We start from the raw sequence: 24220 nt of genomic DNA on the forward strand, positions 1-24220 counted from the left end.
CTGAGCCCAAGGTAGACACTCACCTGACTGAGCTACCTGGGTGCCCCTTCACTCCCCTTTATAAAGCAGAGAGATGTGGTTAACATCTAGCGTGTCTCTGACACATTTCAGTTACCACTTCCACCATCAGTGAATTTGCTCAAATAAAAATGATGGTGGAGAGTCCGGAGAACAGGAGGACATGAAGTGGGCCAGGTTCGCCACCACCCTGCCTGGCACCTCAGTGCTGCCGGGTGTTGGGCCCACTGTCACTGTCCTCACGAATTCCCTTCCCAAGAGGAATGTGGGAGGCTCTTTGCCTGTGTCTCCTCCACTGAAAAGCTCTGGAAGGTCTGAAAAACTTCGAAATAATTACTCGTCCAGAGATGACTTCCTTTGGGGAACGAAGGCATTTTGGGAGGTGGGGGAAGGAGGACGCAGCCCCCGATAATGAGTCAAAATAAAGCCTACAAATGAGCAGGGCTTTCTTGTTGATTATAAAATCATGCCCTTTACGGTTGCCTCGTTTCCCAGCGCAGGACCCTTTCCAGGAACACGGCATTCAGTTGTCACGACCATCATGATATGCAGGGAAGGCGTTCTTTTCACTTTTCTTAGTAAAGTATAAAACTAGAACCAACCATTGGCATGAACATTTACAGACTTGGAATCCGCAGCTTCTTTCCATTAGCGAACAGAATCCAAACCCAAGTGACTTGGGATGAACGGCGCGTGGCTGGGGTCCGGGGCAGGGCTGCCAGGGGCTGCTTTTGGGGCCGCACGTAGGAAGTGTATGCGGTTTATGAACTACTGCTGTCCTGACCCCAGCCTGCGCCCTCGCCGGGTGCTCTGCTCCCCCATCGGGGTTCAGGCCCTGTGCACGTGTGTTAAAAGGCAGATTTTTGGCCGTGCTCTTCGACTGTGAATTCAATTACAAATCTTGCCCTAGCTGAGGAGGAATGAAAGCTTCCCAGCTAAATTAAAGTCAGGTTTGACTGGGCCAGCCTCCCTTCCCACAATTGGATAGTAATTCTTTGTGCAGAGCCATACCGGTCACCCCCAACCTTGGCACCCTTTGTGGGGGGCTCCTGCAGACCAGCGTGGGGCGGACAGGGCCCGTGAGGTAGGGATGTCCTGGCCACACTCTCTGGGCCCCGAACCAGGGGGGGATTTAGACCAGAGCGCCCTGCTTGACCTAAGAGCTCCTGTGTCAGGCTAAGAGCTCCTGTGTCAGGTCCTCTAGCTAAGGACCACCAGCAAAACGGAGATGTGTCTGGAAAAAAACCAAACCAAACCAAACAAACCCATTTTTAACATTTATTACACTTTTATCTCACAGCAAAAGGGCCCAGGGGCCTTATAGGTAACTAGGAAACACTTGTAAGTTAATTAAGCCTGGTTTGGGTCACCTACTCGTTTTTTTGATGGGTGGCCTTAGAGGTGGACTCAGCTCCCCTTTTTTAAAAAAGATTTTATTTATTCATTCATGAGAGACACACAGAGAGAGACAGAGACACAGGCAGAGGGAGAAGCAGGCTCCCTGCTCGATCTCGGGACCCCGGGGTCACACCCTGAGCTGAAGGCAGACGCTCAACCACTGAGCCACCCAGGCACCCTGCAGATGGAGTGGAGGGTGAGGGTGGTGGGAGTCGTAGGACAGGCAGGAGGGTGCTGGAGAGTTCAGGATTGGGGAGAGGACGCCCAAGAAAGCCAGAGTGAAGCCTTAGTGGCTGTTTCTTTGTCCCAGCGCCGCTCTGGACAGGCCACAGGTGCAGGTGGAATCACGAGGACAGGAAGTCCTACTACTCGGGACTTTCTGTGTGGAGAACAGAGGGCCGAGGGGGCCGGATGCAGCCCCTCTGCACCTCTCCTTCATCTCCAGGGCTCCGGGGGCCCAGGGGGAGGGAGTTCTCCTTACAGTTCCTCCCTGTAGATGGAGATGGCACTGGGGCAGCCACTGACCTTCTCCTCTGAGCGCCTCATGTCTGTGACATGCCTGCAGGTCCAAGGCCAGAGCTAGACCCCCTCCCAGGGCCCAGTGGAGGAAGAAGACCCTGACTGTGAGGAAATGACCGACTCTCTGGGGGATCCCCCCTCTGCTTCCTCCCTGCCTTCCATTCGTCTAAGAGGGGGCATTTCCAGGAGGCTAAATTGGATGACCCAAAGGCCATCTTACTCGATTGTATAAAATCTGAGAAAAGAACTTTGAAATTACTGTGCATTGCTGGGTGTCAGCTCTGGGAGGAAGGCCCCGGGGGCTGCGGCCCAATCCCTGGCCTGATGGGTGGACAGGAGGTGGGCCCACTGTGGTTGTGTCACTGGCGGGAGTCTCCTTGGTGTGGCATGGTGAGGCCTGGCCTGGGCTGGACCTGGTCCCCAGGCCACCCGGCCCTTCCTGGGCGCGTCTCGAGCGAATGCCACCTTCCCCATGTGACTGGGAGGCTCGCGGGCCTACCCCACAGCCTCTGCATCTAATCTTTTCAAATAGTTTGGAAATCTTGGTGGCAAATCACTTAAATAATCTGCACCGGTTCTCACATCCAGAGGCATCCTCTTTGGTGAGCAAACAGATCTGAGGACGGGGATAATTCTCTGCTCTGCAGTCGGCCCCTGAGCAAGCATTAGACCAAGTGTCTATGCTAGGACGTCTGCAGGGGCCCCTGGGCGGCTGGGTGGGCTGAGTGTCCGACTCTTGGTCTGGGCTCAGATCACGATCTCGGGGTCATGGGATCGAGCCCAGTGTCTGGCTCCATGCTCAGCGGGGCGTCTGCTGCTTCAGGATTCTCACTCTCCCTCTGCCTCTCCCCGACTTGTGCTCATGCTCTCTCTCCCAAAATAAATAAATAAAAAAAAATTAAAAAGACGTCAGCAGATCAAGAAGAAGCAGACTTGGGTAAGGAGCCTGTCTGAACCCCATGTGATCCTTTCCTTTCCATTTGTAACAGTGTCCTGCGGCTGCTGCAACAAATTACCACCAAATTTGTGGCTTAAAACAACATTTATTGTCTCGTAGTCTGGAGGCCACAAGTCTGAGATGAAGATGAGAGCAGGGCTGGCTCCCTCGGGGAGTGGGGGGGCTCCCGGGCATCGGCGGGGGGCGGGGGTGTTGTTCCTGCCCTTCCCGGCGGCTGGTGAACCGGGCTGTCCCTGGTGTTCTTTGACTCATAGACACCTCTGTTCAGTCTCTGCCTCCTCCGTGTGTTAGGGGGCTGGCGCTGGATTCGGGGCTCACCCCGACGCAGGATGGTCTCATACTGGAGCTTCACCTTCATTACATCTGCCAAGACCCCATGTCCAAAAAGTGACTTCTAAGCTTCTTCTTCTTTTTCTTCTTTTTTTTTTTTTTTAGATCTTATTTATTTATTCATGAGAGAGACAGAGAGAGGCAGAGACAGGCAGAGGGAGAAGCAGGCTCCATGCAGGGACCCTGATGCGGGACTCGATCCCAGGACCCCGGGGTCATGACCTGAGCTGAATGCAGATGCTCAACCACTGAGCCACCCGGGCGCCCCACATTCTAAGCTTCTGCGTGGACATGAATTTGGGGGGTACTGCCCAGCCACGACATCTCCTTTCCTTGGTTGTCATCCCTGCCTTCTCAGGGGACCCCGACTTGCCCAAACCCTCCGCGGAGATGCTTACAGGAGGCAGGCGCCGCTTCAGCAGAGGCGCTGGGGGCCGTGCTGGGAAGGCGGCGAATCTTGCTCCTTCTGGGATGGAAAGCTGCCCTCCGCGGCCCGCCGCCCGCCAGGGGGACATTCCAAGCCGGTCTTTCCATTTGGACTTTCTCATCTGTCTATCTTTTATTTATACAAGCCCCAAGCCACGGAACACTGCTCGGTAAACACTGGGTTATTTGCTGTGCAAATGCTGGGATTGGAACCCAGGCCCTCCCTCCCCTGGAAAAGCCCCGGCAAAGCGCTGGAGCGCTGGAGCCCTCGGAAAATACACGAGGACTTAGTCATCTGGAAGGAAGTTCCCAGTTTTGAGGGCCCGTTACCAAATCCTTCAGGGGCGACTGCGGCCGCCTTGCTTTCCCGTCCCTGGGAAGGCGTCGCCCTGCCGCGGGGCTGAGTCTCCAGTGATTTCTGCGCGGCTTGCCTGTCCACCCCTGGCTTTCCGGGGGGGTCTTCTCGCTCGCCAGAGGTGCTGCCTTGTGGTGCCAACCCTGAGTCAGGTCCTCCCCGGGCTGGCCCGCCGCGCTTGGCTGAGCGGAGCAGCCGGGGTGATGGAGGGGAGCGGCCCTGGCTTCGGGGCTGCACCCTGCGTTTGTGCCGGGTCAGGGATCGCCACGTGGTGGAGGGGACTGCAAGGTAGTGTAGCGGGAACGCCCCGTCAGAATGGAAAATAAATAATAATATTCAATTTAAGTATCTTTCTTTTATTCTTTAATTAAATTAATTTATTTGTTCATGAGAGACCCAGAGAGAAAGGCAGAGACACAGGCAGAGGGAGAAGCAGGCTCCATGCAGGGAGCCCGATGCTGAACTCGATCCCAGGACCCAGGGATCAAGACTTGAGCTAAAGGCAGATGCTCAACCGCTGAGCCACCGAGGCGTCCCTCAATTTAAGTATATTTCTAAGACGGGTGCAGCACGGAGGCTCGGTTTCTCAGCTGGGAGTGACTTCCCCTCACTCCGGGACCCCTTGGGCAGGAAGTGGGTGAAGAACACTGCTGAGAAGGGGACTTTCCCCCTCCGGGATCTCCCGGGAAGAAGGGGACACCCTGCGAGCCAGAGCAACACATTTTCCCGACGGACCGCGCATCAGGGTGGTCGGGTTTCTCCTGGGAAGCGTGGCCGTGGCTCTGCGAGGCTGTCCGTGCATCCGAAAACAAGGTGTCCTCGGAACAGAGGGTGGGGGAAGGCCATGACTCTCCTGGTGGGTCCCCTAATGCTCAGGAGGGCTGACCCAAGGCCGCTCGCTGGACCAGCTCTTACGGGGTGCCTACTGTCTGCTAGATGCCCGGCTGGGCGCCAGGAGGAGGTGGTCGGTCTTGCATGACCTCCCCGTGGTGTTGGCCCCCATCTCCCAGGGCAGATATAAAGAATCCTCCCATGGACACAAGGATAAACGGGAGAGGGACGCTTGGGGGCAGGGCAGGAAGGCGCAGCAGGAATTAGGATTTGAGCCGGGGCCAGTTGGACCCATGCTTGTTTCCTTGTTGGTCCGACGCTGCCCTGATGGCCCCCGTGTCCTCACAAGCATTAGCCCCAACTGTGACACCTGACCTTGGCCTCCGACCTCGGGCTGGCTTGGCCCTGGACGTGGTTCCTGCTGCTCAGCGCCGCCTCTGCGTTGCTCTGGTTGAGATGACCCGCTTGAGGGCCCCGTGCCGTCCCGCGACAGCCATTGCCATTTCCCTTCCAGGATCAGCAGTTTCTGGGCCCAGGGCCAGCCCTAACACCCCAGTGGGCCTCCCTGGGGCCGGCCTCCTGCCCCCCTGCCCTGGGTCCCTGCCGGTGTCCCCTCCGTGTGCTCATGATTCACACTGTCCTGGCTGCCGCACTGTCACCTGATTGCGTCCACCCTGACCAGCTGCTGCTGGAACCCCCACCGGCACCCCTCGCGAGGACGGCTTCCTAGCACCCACCAGCCCCCATCTGGGTCCTTGCTGCTGCCTGCCTGTCCCCAGATGACCTGTGGCAAGGAGTCCGTTTGGCCAGTGGGTCCCCCACACAGACAGTGACTATAGTTGACATTGCATGTACTGGGTCACCTCACGGTCACTCCTGTCCCTAACCTTCATAAGGGGGGAGCGAGGACAGCAGCCTTGACAGCACCGATGGCGTGCCCAGGGCCACCTGCGAGGGGGCAGCGCTCCTTGCATGCAGACGGACAGATGAGGACACAGCCCAGGGGCCTCCTGAGCTGCCAGAAAGCGAGCCGAGGGTCAGGGCTGGAGCTGGACCCGCGAGGCCCAAAGGCCCACAGCAGAGTCTCCCCCCTTTTCTTCCCGGGTGGCCCCTGGCCCCTCTGGCTCTGGATCCTGCTGCCCGGAGCTGAAGCCACTGCCTGGTGAGGCTGCAATCTCAAACACGGAGGCTGGTGGGGTGGTGCCGTGGGGTCCCGCAGGTGCACCCGTGGCAGGGCCGCAGGGGCGAGGCGGGGGGCGCCCCAGCTGCTCGGGCAGGCTCACCCCGTGCCAGCCGTTCATCGTCACAGCGCTCTAGATAAGGCATTCCAGGGCTTAACAGGCCTCATTATCTGACCCAAATACCTCCTGAAACGGACCTGGCCCTGAGGGATGCCGAGGCCCCGTCTCGTACCCCCGAGGGGTCACAGGTGCAGGAGGTGATGCTCACTTCAAGGGAGGTCCTGGGAGGCGGCTGGCAGGACGGGGCGGGGACGCACCTCCCCCCTCTGGGCCTCAGGGACCAACCCCCTGGGCAGGTTCCTCTCAGGAAGCCGGCGCCGGCCTTTGAAGGCTGTGCCCCTCCCCGCGGGTCTGAGCTCTCGTCCTGGCGTCCTGGCGACATAACTGCTGTGGTGACAGGACTGGTTGTGAGCTTGCTCAGCCCTTATGCTCTGCCCTGCGCTCCGCAGTAGATCCCCAGGGCTGCCCGGGAAAGCGCCACGGGCTCGGCGCTCTAAACCGACAGCAATACCTTGTGTCCCCACCCCAGATCCAGGTGTCCCCGGGCCCGCCGCCGTCACCATTGCATCCTGTACCTCGGTGGTGACACGACCTTCCCTCTCTGTGTCCATTTCATGAGGACTCGGTCCCTCCAGACTGAGGTCCCCTCTACACCAGCATCACCTCACCTGAACCCAAGGACGTCTGCAGAGACCTTATGTCACCTGTACCCGGGAAGGCCTGAACGTTTCTTCTTGGGGACACACCAAAACCCACAGGGCAGACTGGAAGGCTTTCCGGGTCCAGGTCAGCCCCGGCCACGGCTGTGGTCCTGGGGAGACCCCGGGCGGGGGGGTAGGGGGCGTGTGGGCGGGCCTGCGAGTGAGTGAGCGAACAGGTGGAGAGTCGACTTTGCAAACGGGCGGTCGGTGAAAAGAACCAACACCCAGGACGGTGCGATTTGTGCTGTCGACTTCCTTCTCTTGTCCTCCCCTTTCTTGTCGCTTTGATCCTTCTCCAACGTGGCGTGGCTTCACCGTATGGACCACAGCGCCCCCCACCCCGCCCCGTCCTCATTCCAGAAGCCCACCTGTCGGGGCTGGACGTGCCCACGGGAGAAGGCACACGTCTGTCCCAGGAAGAGCAGTGACCGTGCTTCCTCCTGCACCCCGGCCCCCACTGTGTCCCTGCAGAGCCTCCAGGGAAGTGGCCCTGAGCTGCTCGCAGGGAGGACGAGAGCGGGGTGGACCTGAGGAGCCTGGCAGTGCGTGCTCACGGCCCCTCCGAGGCTGGCTCTGGCTTAGACCTCGAGAACATTCTCCTCCTCCCCAGAGGCTCTGAGCCCACCTCTGGCGGCATCTCGCAGAACCAGAGAGTCAGATGGCGTTGGCTGCACCCGTCACCACTGTCCCTAGCCCCATCTCACTCAGCTGCCATGACACAAGGCCATGGACTTCGGGACTCAAGCAACAGAAATGTGCCATCTCACGGGTCTGGAGCCTGGACGCCCAAGATCAGTGTCCAGCAGGGTGGGTTTGTGGTGAGGACTCCTCTTGGCTGGCAGATGGCCGCCTTCTGGCTGTGTCCCGATGTGACAGAGAGAGGGGGAGACAGCAAGCGAGCTCTGGTGTCCCCTCTCATGAGGACACCACTCCTGTGGGGTCAGGGCCCCGCCTTGCGACCTCACGACTTCCTTACTGCAAATACACGCTGGGGGCTTAGGGCTTCCGCTTGCGTGTGCATTTAAAGGACACAGACGTCCAGCCCTGCACGTGCACGCTAGTTTTTTCCAAATCTTTTGAAAGAAATGCTGTCGCACGCAACCCTCGGAGGCTGCGGCAGGTGAGGAGTTAGGGAGGGCTGGGGCTGTGTTGGGGCCTGGCTGCCCCAATGCTGGGAGTTCTGGTACCTTCCCCTCGGCCCTGCTCAGGCTGCAAAGCTGAACCAGTGCCTCCAGCTGGGATTAGGGTGCAGGACACAGCATTCTAGAAAACCGCTCACCCTAGACGGTGCAAGAACCAGAGAAGGTGAGAGGTCTTGTCGGTGAAAGCAGGGAGGTTTTGCAGAGGAGCCTTGTGAGCAGGCCCAGTGCCCGTGACCCCGTGGGAAGAAGCCTCCCAGACGCGGCTGAGATAACGCAGCCTAACCTCAGCCTGACGCCCTCGTGCCAGAGGAGGAGGGCAAAGCCACCGACCCGGGGGATGAAGGCCTTACGACCCATTAGACCAGGGGCAGCGGCTTCTCCTGGTGTGGCTGGCACGGAAGGCGGGCGGGCTGGGCAGTCAGCGGGAGGCACCAAGGGATCCGAATTAGCAATCCCCCTGGAGGTGTTTCCCGAAGGTTCTCCTGGGGCCCCGCAGAGGGTGGAGACCCCCCACCCCGAGTGTGGAAGGCGGAAACCTGGCCGTATTATTTCAGAGCGATGGACACACTTCTCGAAGCGCTGATGTGATTATCCACCCACAGATCCACGTGTACCGTGTCTTGCTGTTCACCCCCAAAAATCTCTGCCGGAACTTGGAGGGGGGAGGCTGGAGGGGGTGAGGAAGAAGGGGATGGGGCCGAGGGCAAAGGGGGTCTTCTGGGGGTGCGATGAGGGGTGGGTGAAGCTCTGCCTCTGCCCAGGGGGGCAGACGAGCATCTGCAAGCTGCTAGAACCAAGCCCCACGGACTGGGGACCTAACCCCGCAGACGGCTGTTCTCCCAAAGTCTGGGGGCAGAAGCCTGAAACCAGGATGGGTGCAGGGGCGGTTCCTCCTGGAGGTTTTGGTGGGGGGGAGCGTCCTTCCTCGCCTCGTCCAGTCCCTGACGTTGCCGCCAACCTCAGCCTGCAGATGCATCCCTCCGTCCTCCGCCGCCGTCCTCCCACGGCCTGCCCCGACCCCCGTGCATCTCCAGTTCGCCGCCCTTCTCTTCAGAGGATGCCAGGCACCAGGATTAGGACTCACCCTGAACCCAGGGTGACCTTGTCCCAAGAGCCCGATGCAGACCACATCTGCAAAGACTCTCTCTCTCCACGTGCACATTCATAGGCGCCAGAGGTTAGAACTTGGACACACCTGCCATGTCTCGTTACGAAGGGCACCTCGCGTCTGTCTCATTATTGGCAAACTGTCCGGAGTCTGGGCTGACTCAGGGGCCGTCACCCTTGCTGCCCCTTGAAATCCCCCCAGGGAATTTCCTAAAGAAAGGGGGTCCCATCCCTCCTCTAGAGATTCTGAGCCCCTTTCCTGGGTTGGGGGTGGATGCTGGTTCTTTTCTTTCTTTCTTTCTTTCTTTCTTTCTTTCTTTCTTTCTTTCTTTCTTTCTTTCTTTCTTTCTTTCTTTCTTTCTTTCTTTCTTCTTTCCTTCTTTTTTGTTCTCTCCTTTCTTTCCTTTTCTTTCTTTCTTTCCTTTTCTTTTTTCTTTTTTGTGTCCAAATCTGGGAACGAACGAAGATGCTGGTATTTTTTTTTTTTTTTTAAGATTTTATTTATTCATGAGACAGAGAGAGAGAGAGAGAGAGAGAAGGAGAGACACAGGCAGAGGGAGAAGCAGGCTCCATGCAGGGAGCCCGACGTGGGACTTGATCCCGGGTCTCCAGGATCATGCCCTGGGCTGAAGGCGGCGCTAAACCGCTGAGCCAATGCAGCAATACCAATGCTGGTATTTCTTAAAGAGCTTCCTAGTACTCGACACACTCATCCTGGTTTTCATGGGCGCCCCGGTGTCTCTCGTGGCATCCTACAACCCGAGAAGTGCCTCATCCCCAGGGGAACTGGGCATGTTGGGATGAGGTGGGGTGAAAGCCACAGACCTGACCCCCCTGGTGGGGCCCCTCTGCCTCTGAGACTCAGTCTCTCCGACCCCAGTGGCGGCTTTGCCCCAGGTGGGAGATACGTGTGTGCAGCGCTGTAATGGGAGCTGCAGTCTTTGAGAAGCAGACTCTACCCCTGGGCACAGGACACCTGCTACCCAGGCCATCCTTTATCGGGCATCCCCTCCTCTTGCTGGGTTTCTGGGTCCCTTGTTCTAATTCTGCAGAGTCCCCTTCTTTCTGAGTGGGATCTGAGGGTGGCTCAGACTCTTCCCCATGGAGCATCTTTAGAGCTCGGCCAAGGGCAGCTGCCAGCCACAGCCTGTCAAGCCGGGCACAGCAGCGAGGTCACATCCGTCAGGCTGCCAAAGCCGTGGTCTCTGGGCCTCGCTCCCCCAGCACCGACCCCGGAGGGGGACAAGGAGTGGGAGGGGGGTAAGGTGTCACACGGCCGGGTCACACAGCTCACGGGAGGAAGAGAACACCCAGGAGCACTCGGAGCGATGCCACAAGGGCGATGAAGGCCGGCATGTCTGGGACACGGGGTCAGCCTGTGCACCTGGCTGGGACGTGCTGTGCGGAAGCAGCGTCCTCACCTGCCTCCCCACGTGACCTCTGCGGCACCAGAGCCCTGCCAGGCAGCCTTATTCCCTGGGCCTCAGGGGTCTTCCCAAGGCCACCGCGGGGCCAGCCCGGCTTGATTCAGGCCCGAACCAGAAGGGCGTCCTGAGCAGCACTTGCTTCTCGCCGCGGGAGCGGAGGCCGCCCTTCCCACCCTCGGGCGCGTGGGGCGTGGGGCGTGGGGAGGGAGGCACCGCCTCCAGGCCAGACCTCTGGGTGTTCCTCTGCTTCACAACCTCTTCCTTCAAGATCTCGGCATCCTGGAGCCGCCATCCCTGCCCGGAGCCGAGCAGCCTTAACAGACCATCCTGCAGGTAGAGTGGATTAGAGATCATGCCTGTGGCCGTATCTCTAACGGGAGTGGGGCACACCCCTATTTCCCATCCTCTGACACTACAGCTGGGGTCAATGATAAGGTTAGTTCCCTGGGAAAATCAGATTTAGGGACGCCTGGGTGGCTCAGGGGTTGAGCATCTGCCCTTGGCTCAGGGTGTGATCCTGGAGCCCTGGGACGGAGTCCGACGTCGGGCTCCCTGCATGGAGCCTGCTTCTCCCTCTGCCTGTGTCTCTGCCTCTGTCTCTGTGTGTCTCTCATGAATAAATAAATAAAATCTTAAACAAAAAAAAAAAAAAGAAAGAAAGAAAGAAAGAAAGAAAGAAAGAAAGAAAGAAAGAAAGAAAGAAAGAAAGAAAAGAAAGTCAGATTTAACCAATAGAATTGTGACCCTGGGCCTTGCTGTCCCTACAGCAGCCCCAGCACGAGGACTGGCAGCAGGGACAAGAAGCCAGCGGGCTTGGGAGAGGCAGGACCCTCGCCCCATCTGATGCAGCGCCCCCCCGCCCCCGCCCCCGGCACTCTAGATTTCCAACATCTGTTTTCAACTCTCCTTCCTAGGACCTGTATGCTTATCTGGGAACGAACGAAGATTCGAACAATTTTTGGTTCAGAAAAGAACCATGACCCAAAACTCATCCTGCTTCTCCCTTCATTTAGATTTCAGCATGTTTTCTAAAAGTTCCTACGAGCTGCTCAAAGCTAAAATGAAGAAATGCAAATGGGCACGTATGGGATGGGTAATTGTATGTCAACCTGACTGGGTCAGGGGGTGGTGCCCAGATATTTGGTCAAACATTATCTTGGTGTGTCTGTGAAGAGGCCTTGGGGTGAGATTAACATTGGAATCGGTAGCCTGAGTAAAGCAGATCATCCTTCCCCGTGGGGGTGGGCCTCATCCAATCAGTTGAAGGTTGGAATCGCACAAAGGCTGACACCACTCCACCCCCCACCGCTTGACTACGTTTGGACTGAGACATTGGTTTCTCCTGTCTCTGGAGTCAAACCAAGAAGTTGGCTTTTCCTGGGTCTGGAGCCTGCAGGGCTTTGGATCGAAATTCCATCCTTGTCTCTCCGGGTGTCAGACCTTCAGAATCAGATCGGGGTTCTAGAATGCTTTTCTGTGCATTGTTTTTCTGTGCGCTGCTTTCCCACATGTGGGTACTCACAAAATCAGCAGGTGTGAACGCCCTCCTAAATTGGAAGGCACAGCGATTCCCGTTCTGTAGATTGGGGAAGCTGAGGCACAGAAAGGTATGGCGATGGTAAGCCGTCTGGCTGTTGGGAAAACAAGGACAGACCGAGGACGTCCAGCAGGTCACTGCAGGTGGCGCCGCCCGCAGAACCCGTGCGTGGTCATCAGCCTTCCCGGTCTTCTGTGCGCCCCTGACAGCAGGCACCTGCGCCCTCGCAGCCCTGCCCCCAGGGACCCCAGCTTGTGGTAGCAGGTGCACGTCTGGCGCCCGGGGCACCTTAGGGGAGGGCCCCTGCTTCTCCTCAGTCCAACCTGCTCTGGCTCGGAGCCGAGGACGCCGAATGTCCGGCGCGTTCCCTGGGGCTTGGAGACGACGTCCGCATATGCGCTGTACCCTCACTTTCCAACCAATCCCGCTCTGCAGGCAACAGTTGCCAACGTGGAAGGTCCCAAGCACCCACCACTGCCCGTGTTCCCTGGACGCAGCTCCCGCCCAGCGCCCCTTAGAGATGAAGCACCTCCCAATCCACCCTCAGCAATGAACATCACAGACCCCATGCCACCCCTGCCCAGAGCCCCCCCTTCCCTCAGGGACCTGCCCCTGCAGCTGGGACCCCGGCCAGAGGTCTCACCCCGGGTCCTCAGGCCCCTAGGATGGCCCTGCCACCTATGCCTCTCCCTGCGCTCACCACCCTCACCCCCAACCTGAGCCCAGGTGAGGCGGGGAACCGCTCCCGGCCCGCTCCACCCGGTTGATGGATGGTCGTGGCCAGGGCTGCATGTGGAGCAGGATTCCAGGAAGGGGGCAGTGAGCAGTGAGCGACGCCCCCCGTGTCATCCCTGCCCTAGGCCACCATTGCGAGCCTCTCAGCCCTGATCGCCACATCCCAGGACAGTGCTGGAGGCACGTACCTTTTGACCTGTAGGGTCCTGATGGGTTTTGTGGTGGAGCCTGCTGTGCGCAGGACCCCAGAACTAAGAGCCCTGCTGAGGTCAGCTCACTCCCCTCCTGCAGGCGGACGGGGCACACAGAGCCCAGCTCGGATACCGACACTGAAACCAGACACGCAGTTCACGTCCTTGGACACATGTTCCAGGGACAGGAAGCCCATCCTCATCCTGTGTGTGTGTGTGAGTGTGTGGGCATGGGTCTGCACGCGCACGTGAGCGTGTGAGCCAGCCAGCAGCTGAGCATGTCTGTACTTGCACACGTTAGACTGTGAGCTACAAACACTCCTGAGTGTGTGCATACACACAGGCAAAAATGTGAGTGTGTAAGCACGCACGCACACTCGAGCGTGAGCCAGCGTGCATGTATACAGGTGAGCATGTGCATGTGAGATCAGGTGTGCGTGTGCGCGCACGGAGTGTGACCGTTTGTGCACACGACTGTGTGTATGCACACGTGGGTGAGTGGGTGCATGTGAGTAGCATTGCACGCTGGCAGTTTTTCCCAGATTCTGGGATCTCGGACACCGTGTTGAGCGAGACGCTGTTTTCTGCACAGAGGTGCCGCCCAAGGAGAGGGAGCCTGGGGCGGAGGCGGGGGGGGTCCTGGCCGGATGGACATGTGACAGGACACTTCTTGGAAGTGACGAGCATGGCATCCTGGACGGACGCCCCTCTCGCTGCTGGGTGCTGGGTGCAGGGCTGTTTGCTCCTCGGAGCGTTCACATGGAAGAGAAACGTGGAAAAATGCCGCGGCCGCCGCGGCCGCCGTACGGAAGACTATGCCCGCGTGGGGACGGGAGGGGACTACCTCACCGCGGGTGGAAGGAGAACAACACAGCTGGGTGTCTTTCTGGGCTTGGAAGAGAAGGAGGTGGAGGGAGCACAAAGCTAGCGACAGACGGTCAATCTTGAGAGGTTTTCTTTTTAAAAATATGAGTTTTACTATAAAGGGAAAGCGCGTCATGACACATGACAACATTTTATGGACAGTTGCAAGTTAGCATGAAGTGCTCGGCTGGAAGGATGCCTTGACCTGGCTCTGCTCTCCTGGGCGGTCTGGCTGGACGTTCTCCTGGCTGCGTCCAACCAGACAGCGGGTAGAGGGGAGCGCAAAGAATCTGGGCTTCAGGATCGAATCTCCCAGGTCACCGGCTACGCGGCCTCTCTGACCCTCAGCCTCTTTATCTGTGCAATGGGGATAAGGGATCGGCTTCCTCCAGTGGCTCTAAAAAGGAGAGAAAGCGCACGGACCAGCTTCAACCGAGGGTAGTATTATCCTTGGCTGCACCTTCATGCTATAGCACTCGTACCTTATAGGAGCAAAGGTTCTAAGACAGAATAGAATAGAATGTCGCAATTCAGATTCAACTCACATTTTTAAAAAAATTATCTTTTAATTTTTAAGAAAGATTTTATTTATTTATTCGGACACACACACACACACACACACACACACAGAGGTGGAGACACAGGCAGAGGGAAAAGCAGGCTCCCTGCGGGGCCCTGATGCGGGACTCGATCCCAGGACCCCGGGGTCACGCCCTGAGCCACAGGCAGATGCTCCACCACTGAACCCCCTGGGTGTTTAAATGTCTCACATCTTTAAATGTCCAGACTTCCCTAAATTATAATACTTTTTCTATTTATTGTTAGTGCGCATTAAAGTCTCCTTTGTTGAAGACTGTTACAGCTTTAAAATGTATTTTCTTATTGGACCTTTTTTTTTTAAACCTCAGCACAGCTCCCCAGTCCATCCTGCGCTACTGGCTTTCCCCCAGGGGTGCTGCCCTCCAGGACCCTGGCCCCGAGCCCCTCGGCGGCGGCGGGATTGTTTCCACACCTTTGTTTATGCCTCGTGCCCTGGCATCTGCACGCAGGTGCAGCCGCTAATCGTCCCACAGGTTCGTCTGCTGAGGATAAACGACGTAGCAACGTCGGTGCGCGGCGAGGCTGAAGGTCCCTTCTGGAAGAGCCCTTCTGGGGTTGGGGCGCGAGGGAATAGCCCTCGTGAGCCCCACAGCCAACATGGATCTTCGTTACCTCGTCTGAACGTTTCCTCGGTAGAACCAGGGAGCTCTGGCGTTAAAAATGCGCTTCCAGCTTTCGGTTCCAGCAGAGGAGCCGGACGGCAACACCGGCTAGAAAGCATCTGGTGCAAAATGTCCAAATCCACGCCACCCGGGACAGCCACGGGGGGGACCACATGCCCCAGCTGTCGTCCCATCACCCACACCATTCCTCTTGAAGCTCTGGGGCTCTCTCTGGATTGTGCCCACGTTTGCAGAAGTGCGCACGGAGATGGGTCTTTCCAAGAGATTGGTTTTTTTTTTTTTTTGGTTGTTGTGTTGTTTTTGTTTTTTTATATATATATAAATTTATTTTTGTATGTTATATATATATATTTTTCTACATTTTTATATATATTTATATTTATAAATGTACATATTTTCTACATATATATATATTTTTTTATTGGAGTTCGATGCCAAGGGACTGTTTTGGCTTTATTTCGTTTCCCTGTCTGCATGGGGAGCAGCAGCGTCTGCGTGATGTTGCATTTGGGTGCTCTGTACTGATTTACGCTCCCATTCTCCCGCGGTGGCTGCTTCGACGCCATCGTAGGCGCTGACGAGGAGCGGGCATCTCTGGGGCAGTAGCTCCACGCGGCCCTCACGCCACCCTCCCTGCCCCCAGCCCCCGAGGAAAAGGTCGCGGGGCCGAGGGCTGCGAACATTTTAATGGCTTTGATCTGTATTGTCCGACTGTGTGAAGGACCCTTTTCTGAACCCGATGTACCACTTTGATGTGGTGCTGTTTTTGCGCTGATAAGGTAAGAGAATACTTTGCGCTTGATGGAGGGAGTCAGATTTGGGCCTGAAATGGGTTTTCTGCGTAACGGCGAGATGGGACCTAGCGATGCCGCCTGGTGGTCGGGTACTCACCTTTCCTGAAAGATGCCATCTGTCTGGAGCGAGAATGGGCTGGGCCACGCAGGTTCCCCGAGGGACGCGGCCGTGGTGGTGGCAGGTGTTAACGAGCTGGCATAAGGGACTTGGTCCCTCGGAGCGCGCTCGCTGAAGCCATCGCCACCGGCGGCGGCGGCACTGGGAACAGAAGGGCCCTTTCTCCAGGCTCGGCGGCCCAGGCCCCTCGGTGCAGCTGCTCGGGAGAGGCCCAGAGCCTCGCAGCCTCCGCCGACCATGCTCAGGACGCTGAGGCTGGCGCTGCTGGCTCTGGTCAGCGCGGTGGGCCCGAGCCAGGCCAGCGGCTTCACAGGTGAGGGCTCGGGGCTCACGTAGGCGATGCCGGGGGAGTGGGGAGCTCCCAGGGAGCAGGTCTCCGGAGGACGGTGGGCCTGCAAAGGAGCGTCCGCTTTGAGAGGCGACATCTGTTCCGTCTTGCCAGACTTTCTGGCAACCACCAAAGAGGTGGTGTGTGTGCGCCTCTGGGTCAGCTGGGGGCCGGGGGAGTTCGCGTGCAGGTTCTGAGGCGGAGGGGCCTGCAACTCTGCATTTCTGCCCGTGGTGTGGGTGCGGCAGGCCCGCAGGCCCTGCAGACTGCCCCGAGTCTCAGAGCCTTGCAGGGGGACCCAGAGCGGTCAGGGAGGCCCCCCTCTGGCCCCACGGCCGGCAGCAGCCCGAATTTCCACCCTGATGATCCTTGCCAGGGCCTCTGGCTCGAACCTTCTCCCCCTGCCTGGCAGGCTGGGGACGGTGAAGTGGGCTCTCACGGCCAGCTACCCTCCCCCCCTTGGGGTCCACCAGCCCCAGAGTCCTCCTCGGTAAATGAAGGTGAAAAGTGGCCGGCAGGGCAGTGAGGGACCCAGCGAGGGCACCTGCCCAAACCCTTTGCCGGGCACCTGTTCCTGCTGAGAGCATGCCCGGTTTCCGAAGCCCCGGATTGCGGAGAATGGAGGTTGCAAACCTGCACAAACAATCATTTCCCTCTGAACTCTGTCTTATTCAGTTGGGAATTCAAACACATCCACTCGGTTTCTACGCTCGACTTCATTTTGGCACTGGTTTAAAGTTTTTTCACCCGCTGCCAAATTTTGGTTCGTGATTTCTTTTGCTCGATTTTCCCTGCAAGATGGGTAACGTGTGAACCCCAGAGCTCAGTGGCAGAGAGGATGGGAGCATCGAGAAGCTGGAGCTGTCAGGAACCTCTCGCCGTGCCGTGGGGACTCGGGGGCAGAGGGTCGGGGTTGTGTCAGGGTTACACAGCTCCTTGCCCTCGTGGACCAGGTATTGCTTTTGCAGGCAGAGCTTCATTTCCTTCATTCCAGGGCATAGTTAGTATTTGACAGATGACAACTCTCTCTCTCTCTGTGTCTCTCATGAATAAATAAAATCTTTAAAAAAAAAAAGAAAAAAAAGGGGATCCCTGGGTGGCTCAGTGGTTTAGTACAATCTTCGGCCCAGAGCGTGATCCTAGAGTCCTGGGATCGAGTCCCACGTTGGGCTCCCTACATGGAGCCTGCTTCTCCCTCTGCCTGTGTCTCTCCTCTCTCTCTCTGTGTCCCTCATGAATAAATAAATAAAATCTTAGAAAAAAAAAAAGACAGATGATAAAATGGGGTCACCGGGAGGGCATGAAACATGCTCAGAGTCACAGAGCTGGGATTGGGGGAAGCTGGTGTGAATGAGGATCTTCTGACCAGGACCAGGACCCAGGACCACGCTCACTGCAGGGCTTTCTCTCCCGAGTCTGAGACCAGAACCCAGGAGCCCCGGCTCCCGCGCTGATGGCTCTTGGAAGGATTTGCAGGATGGGAGGTTCTGCTGTAAGGTTTCTCCTCTGGGCTCTGCTAAGAAGCCAGGTGTGGAGAGGACCGGGGTGGCTTCTGGAGGAACGCAAAAATCAAAATGAGGCAAACATCCCAGAGTTTCAGAGGGTGTGTGTGTGTGTGTGTGTGTGTGTAGCGTGCATGCACTTTTGATGCAAGAGGGCTCTGCTGATGCTCCGCTGGGACCTTGTCATGATCGGTTGGAGACAGCGGCTCTCTAGAGCCTGGGAAACGTACCTTCGCTAGTGGTTAGCATCTCCTCTTAGGATACGACACAAAACAAACTCTGGAGCCACCTTGCCAAATTCTCAGTGCGGGAAGCCTCGGCTTGGACAAGGCTGTTGGACACTGTCACACCGTCACATCTCCGGTCCCTCACCCAAGGGATATCCAAGCTCCAGGCCGTTTCCCTGGGCTGGGAAGCTGGTTTCTGCTGCCCCACCCCAAGCACGAGGGCCTCCCCACTCCTCGCCCCGGCTCCCCTTTGGGGAGGGGGGGCAGCAGGCTGCTGCGTGGCTGCCTCCCAGTCAGCACCGTGGGTGTAGCTCTGGACTGGGCTCGCTCTGGGTGCTGGGGTTCGGCCCCGGGTTCTGCCCAGAGCAAGGCTGCGGGCCCCCTCCTCAACCTGGGCTGGAGGGCTGGCTCGGCTCTGCTTCTCCCTGGGGGTCGCCAGCCCCCAGAGTCTCGCTTTCTGCACCCTCGTGGGATGCCGTGAAGCCCAGGGAGGGAGTCTGGGGGCGCCGCCCTGGTGCTGGCGATGCTGACGATTTCTGCTGCCGACACAAAGCTCCTGTCCCCGAGGGGTACGCACTCGGGACAGTTTCCTAAAGCCTCGGCTCACAGGTCAGGCATCTGAGAGCGTAAAGGGCATCAGGCCGTCCCTTCATCCTGCCCCGAGAGCCCACAGCGCGGGGCCCCAGGCCGGTGTGGAGCCTTGGCTCCCTGGGGCTGCCTTGACGAAGCTCCAAGCCCTGGAGATTTTCCTCCTCCCAGCTCTGGGGCCAGGAGCCGGAGGTCAGGGTGTGAGCAGGGCTGGCTCCCCCCGCGCTGGGACGGGGCATCTGCTCCATCCTCTGCCCCCGCTTCTGGGGGTCTGTGGACGGGCTCGGCGCTCCTTGGCTAGTAGACGTATCTCTCCGACGTCCGCCTGCGTCTTCCCGTGACCTCCTCTGCGTGTGTGCGTGTCTGTCTCTGTGTCCAGATTCCCCCTTTTGTAAGGACATGTGTCATGATGGATTGGAGCCACCCAGTGTGGCGTAGCCCCATCTTAACCGATTAGGTCTGCAGACACCCCTTCCCAGGACTTGAGCACGTGGATTTTGGAGGGGTGGGTGGGGACATGATTCGGCCCATAGCAGTCCCTGCTACACGAGGCAACAGAGGCTCCACGGGCAGATGGGACGCCCCAGGACCCAGGCTGGAGAGGGAGGGGGTGCCCGGGGGTCCTGAGAACCCAGGGATGGGGGCCGTGGGCGTCTGTGCACAGCAACCGGGCTCCAGGTGAGAGACGCAGAGACGGAGCGGGCAGGTGGGTGTCACACGCTGAGCTTCACCACCTGGGAACGTCTCCTGTGTGCTTGGGCCGCTGCTTATTCCGAAAAAGGCCGCCCTTGGGACCTGAGCCTGGCACGCAGCAGCCCTTATGGAGGGAACGGTGGCGAACTCGTTTCACATATGAGGCCCTCGAGGCTCGTGGAGATTCAGAGGCGAGCACAGGATTTTCCAGCCTGCAGAACTGGGGGACACGGGTCAGGGAGCGGGGACCTGAGCCCCAGATGTCTGGTCCCTACCGTCTGTGTCTGCGGAGAGCACTTTTGAGCGTGCAGGGTCCCCGTTTACACCTGACTTGCCTGAGTTCACGCAATCGCCTGACTTCTCTGTGGGCTGGTGGAAGACTCCCGGGGTGCAGGGGGTGCAGGGGGTGCAGGGGGTGCAGGGGCAGGAGGTCTTGTCTCCCCTGCTCTTGCAGAAGTGGAGGCCTGGTCCAGAACCCCTTCTATCCATTTGATTTCGGCTTTTTCTCCTTGGTTGTTTCCTCCATCTCTCCTCCCCGCACCCCCAACCACCCCGTAGAAAAAGGCCTTTCCTTGCTGAGCTTCCAACTGTGCAACTACAGCGTGACCCGAACCATCCAGAAGGTGGAGGCTGTCCAGACGTCGCACGTGACCCACGCTCCCTGCGGCGGGTGGATCCCGTGGAGGCGATGCCCCAAGACGGTGTACAGAACCCAGTGCCTGGCCGTGGAGGTCCCCGTGTCCAGGAACGTGACCGACTGCTGTGCGGGTTACGAGCAGCTGGGCCTCTACTGTGTCCTGCGTGAGTCCGGGGCGGCCGGCGGGTAGGTGGGGGGGCCCCTCCCCTGCCCTCTCCCTGTGACCCCTGAAGGGACTCAGCACAGGCCCTGTTCGCACCCCTTAGCCCTCCTGCAAGAGGCTAGAACGTGCGCGAGGAAGGTCAGGAGGGCCTGTCCAAGCACAGGCCACCGGCCCACCCCCAGGTCTCGGAACCAGCGGGTCCGGGAGGAGTACAAGTTCCCCGCCGCTGCTGATGCTCTGGGGGCCCCCCTTTGAGAACCTCCACTCTCAAGCAGCCGCTCTCAGGCCTGCCTGCACCCTCAAGGCCCCTGGGCAGCTTTAAAAATGCTAATGCCTGGATCCCATCCTCAGAGAAGGCGATAGAATTGGTCTGGGGCACAGCTGGGGCATTGGGACTTTTTTTTTTTTTTTTTTTTTTTTAAGCTCTTGAGTGATTTGAACGTGTAGCTGAGGTTGAGAACCAGCATTGCAACCTCTTCTATATTGGCAGCCGACCGTTTCCTTTTAAAGCTGTAGTGGAATGAGTGTTTCCTTCACCCGAAATCCTAATCTGAGCCCCCACTGTGTGAAAGGAAGGGAAACCCTCCTCTCGGCACCCCCTAACTGCCCAGGGGCCCCCAGGTCCCCTTCCTTCCTCGGGGCTGTTTGGAGGATGCTTGAGGCAGTTCCCCGGGCGGCCAGGGTGGCTGTGCCCGGGGAAGCGTGAGAGGCCAGGGGGGCTGGGCTTTGGAACATTCAGGGCTCAGCCTCTTGACCTAGAGAGAACTTTCCAGAAGACCTCTTCCAGGGGAAAGGATGCATGTGTGTGCGTGTGGGTGGGGCGGTGGTGGTTAAAGTTGAGTCAACACCAGATCTAAAATGAGTTTCGGAGCTGTCAGAAGGTGTCCCTGACCCCACCCTGCCGTGCAGGGGAAGTGGGGAGGGTGTGGCTCCCCTGAGTTTCCAGGGGCCGCCCCTAGACAGGAGGGTGCTATCTCCAGAGTGCACAGAGCAGCACTCTGGGGGTCTGGGGGGGAGGCATCCCCGGGGCCCAAGGCCAGGATGCTGCACACCTGGGGGGTCGGCGCCCACCCCTCCCAGAGTTTGGTGCAGACTCTGCAGAAGGGCCATGTGGGCTTGGCACACAGAGTCATCCTGAGCGTGCCCTTCTCAGGGCCCCGAAGCCACCTCACAGGGGACAGGGATGGCTGACCCTTCCCATTGACCCTGTTGGGACGGCCACACATGGAGATGACGGGTGAAATGACACCACTATCGCCAAGGCCATCGCCGCCAAAAACCAGGTGGCTCTGGCTGACCTCAGGGCCTGGTCTCAGCTCGGGGTGGGGGGGTCCCCACTGGTGCCCTTGGGGGCTCTTGCAGGGTGGGGCCATGCCAGGGGCTAGGTCTGGGGAGCCCCTTCCTGTGCTGACACTGGTCCCCCCGTCTCTAAGGGCCACATGTGCACAGGAAGCCCTGCCTGGCAGCAGCAGCACGTCTCTTCCTGGGGAGTGTGGGGGTCCCCGTGTCAGGGAGGCCTCAGGCCGTAGCACCTCGGTCTGGGGGTTCAGGATTTGGTGGCAGAGGTGGGCGCCACCCTGTCCCATCCATCCTCTCTTCCCACCTGCTCGCTGCTGCTGTGACATCACTTGACCAGGGAGGCCATCTGTCCAGAGCGTCCGAGGAGCCCCCCCACAGGGTCTGAGCCCCGCCAGCCCCACCGGCGCTGACTGGTGCTTTTCTGTCGGGCGGCTGCCCTGCGGGGCTCAACAAGCTAATTCTCCCGGGAGACGGAGGGCTGGAGTGGCGTCCCCTCCTTGTCACCCGCTCCTCATCTTTCTTGCCCTCCACAAGCCAGCTCCCAGGAAGTGCCTCCTGTGGGACCTCAGCCCCACTTCTGAAGCGTTGGCACCTTTAATTAGGGACTCAGCAGGTGTGGGGAGGCCCAGAATGTTCTAGATCCGAGAGTCCCATGGGCAGGGCTCTCTGGGGGACCCACAGGGAATGGTGAGGCTGTGGAAGGGGGACACGCTGGGAGCGAGAAAGGGAGGAGTCCCCTGGAGCTCTCATCAGAGGCCCCTCCGAGGCGGCTGAGCAGGGCAGGGGTTCCCCCTGGGTCTTGGGGGGTCGTTCTAGCAGCTGTGTGGGAGCCCGGCAGGAAGGAGAAGAGGAGGCAGTGGGTCTTCATTGCCCGTGTCCTTTATGACAGGCCAGCTGGGTAGGTGCCTGGTCGCCGCCGGCCGGCCCGGAGCATTGCCCTAATGCAGATGGGGTCACAGACGGCGGCGCGGAGTGGGGGGCAGGGGTGTCAGGTGCCTCGACCAACGTGGCACCGACTTGGGCTGCGTCTCTGCCGCCCCCGGCCGGATTCAGTTTGTGGCATCTGAGGAAGGGGACGGGGGCGGGGGGGAGGAGCAGCGGTGTAGCGACAGGGGCACAGAGCCTGGGCCTCTTCCCCAGGAGGGCCCCTGCCCGATGCCAGGGCAGGGGTGACATGCAGCTGCCACCGGGCCGAGCGGATGGCAGCACCGCCCTCTTCACGCTTGCTCGCCTCCTTTGATCAAAGCTCGAGCGAATGATCAGACCCGTTCAGAGGTGCCTGGTGACAGGCTGGAAGGGAAGTGGGAAGTCTCTGGGGTGCCCCGCGACACCCGCGGGTCGATTTGCGCAGAACGAGGCAGGGCTGGGACCCTGCAGTAGCGGCGGGGACAAGCCTAGGAATGTGGGGGGGGGGGCAGCAGGAGGGCAGCAGATTCCCTTCCCTCCGAGTGTGGGGTGACCTGCATCTCGGCGACGGGTTTTCTGGGCCGGGGCCACCGCGAACCCCTCAGACGGGCTGGCTTCTGTCCCCGCCCACGCAGCAACGGGCCTTCTGAAAAAGGGAAGGCAGTTATGGGTACCCATGTGATGTCCTCTGCGCTCTAGATGACTTTTTCCATTTATTTTTTTTCAAGTCCAGCGTTGGGGAAACAATGATAAATCACCCACGACTTTATTTAAATGTGTCGTCAATACAATCACAGAAGTGAACGCGCGAGCCTTGCCGAACAGCTGGAAACCTAGAAGAGAACGAAGAGAAATTAGCCGGTCGCCCGCTGCCCGCGTATACCCGTGGTCCATATTTTCCCGTGGCCCCTGCTCAGTCAGGGCAGGCATTCTAGAAAAGCCCGGTCGCCCCGGCTGGGATTCTTTGTACCCTCTTACCACTTAGCAATTCTCTTACCACTTAGCAATTCCCCTGGAACATCCTTCCCGTCAATAGATGTGACTTAGCGGCCACGTGGCGCCGTGTCGTGGGCATGGAGGTAGCGGCATTCATGAAGCAAGCCCCCCCCCACCCCACCCCCGCCCCGTGCATCTAGTTGCTCCCGACGTCTCGGGTGGCACAAACACGGCTGTGCATGGTTGGATGATTCACTGGCGATGGATTCTCTGGGTGGGGAGAGTCTTGGCCGATGCCCACCCACAGGGGTGACACCCCTGGTTTCTGCGGGCTCATCATTCTGGGCGAGCACGAGACCCCACGGGGCCGGGAGGCTCCCCCCTCCCCCCTCCTCCCCTACGGATGACCAGGACCCCTATGGGGGGAAGGATGCAGGGTGGAAACGATTATTCCAGGGCCCCCGTCAGATTCCCAGCCCCGGGGACACTTCGGTGCCACTGTCGCGATGGAAACCTCCCTGCTGTCTGGTTGGCCTGTGACCAATCGTGGGTTGCCAGGCACTGGGCAGGCCTGTTGCACTGTCGGTGCCGAGTTCGTGGAAGGAGAAGCGGCTTTTTGACTTTCCACCCGGTTGGAACTGTTGACTGCTCCCCTGGGCCCTCAGAGAGTAGGTAGCGGGGTGAGGACGGAGGAGGAGCGCGGGCAGCAGCCGCACTCAGGTGAACGTGACCTTGAAACGTGACCCGTTGCGATCGCGCAATCGAGCAATCGTTTCTCGAGGAGCCGCTTTTTCTCCGTGGCCTGGTTTTGCTTCGCATCTAAGTGAACCTCTGGGTTTGGCCTGGCTGTAGATTTGTAGAGAGGTGGTTCCCATTCTCCCTCCCCGGCTCCCCCGAGGGGAGCGCCTTCGGTTACCCTGGCGCCTTGGTCCCCACGGAGGAACCGACTTCACGCTTCATTTAGAGTTCACTATTTTTTTCCCCCCAAATGTCATTTTGTTCTGTCCTGGGAGCCCAGGTGACATC

At 58.9% G+C, this 24220-nt stretch overlaps 1 protein-coding gene across 1 annotated transcript in view; it reads left to right on the forward strand.

The window, feature by feature from the left end:
- Positions 1-18495: 18495 nt before the first annotated feature.
- UMODL1 (uromodulin like 1) overlaps positions 18496-24220 on the forward strand; it is a 58859-nt gene continuing 53134 nt past the window's right edge. Inside the window, exons 1-2 of the mRNA XM_072807291.1 lie at positions 18496-18581; positions 19708-20054. Of these exons, the coding sequence (XP_072663392.1) occupies positions 18496-18581; positions 19708-20054 (433 nt within the window). The remainder of the gene's footprint in view (positions 18582-19707; positions 20055-24220) is intronic.

The sequence above is a fragment of the Canis lupus genome, chromosome 30 (assembly GCF_048164855.1).
Source record: "Canis lupus baileyi chromosome 30, mCanLup2.hap1, whole genome shotgun sequence".
Lineage (NCBI taxonomy): Eukaryota > Metazoa > Chordata > Mammalia > Carnivora > Canidae > Canis > Canis lupus.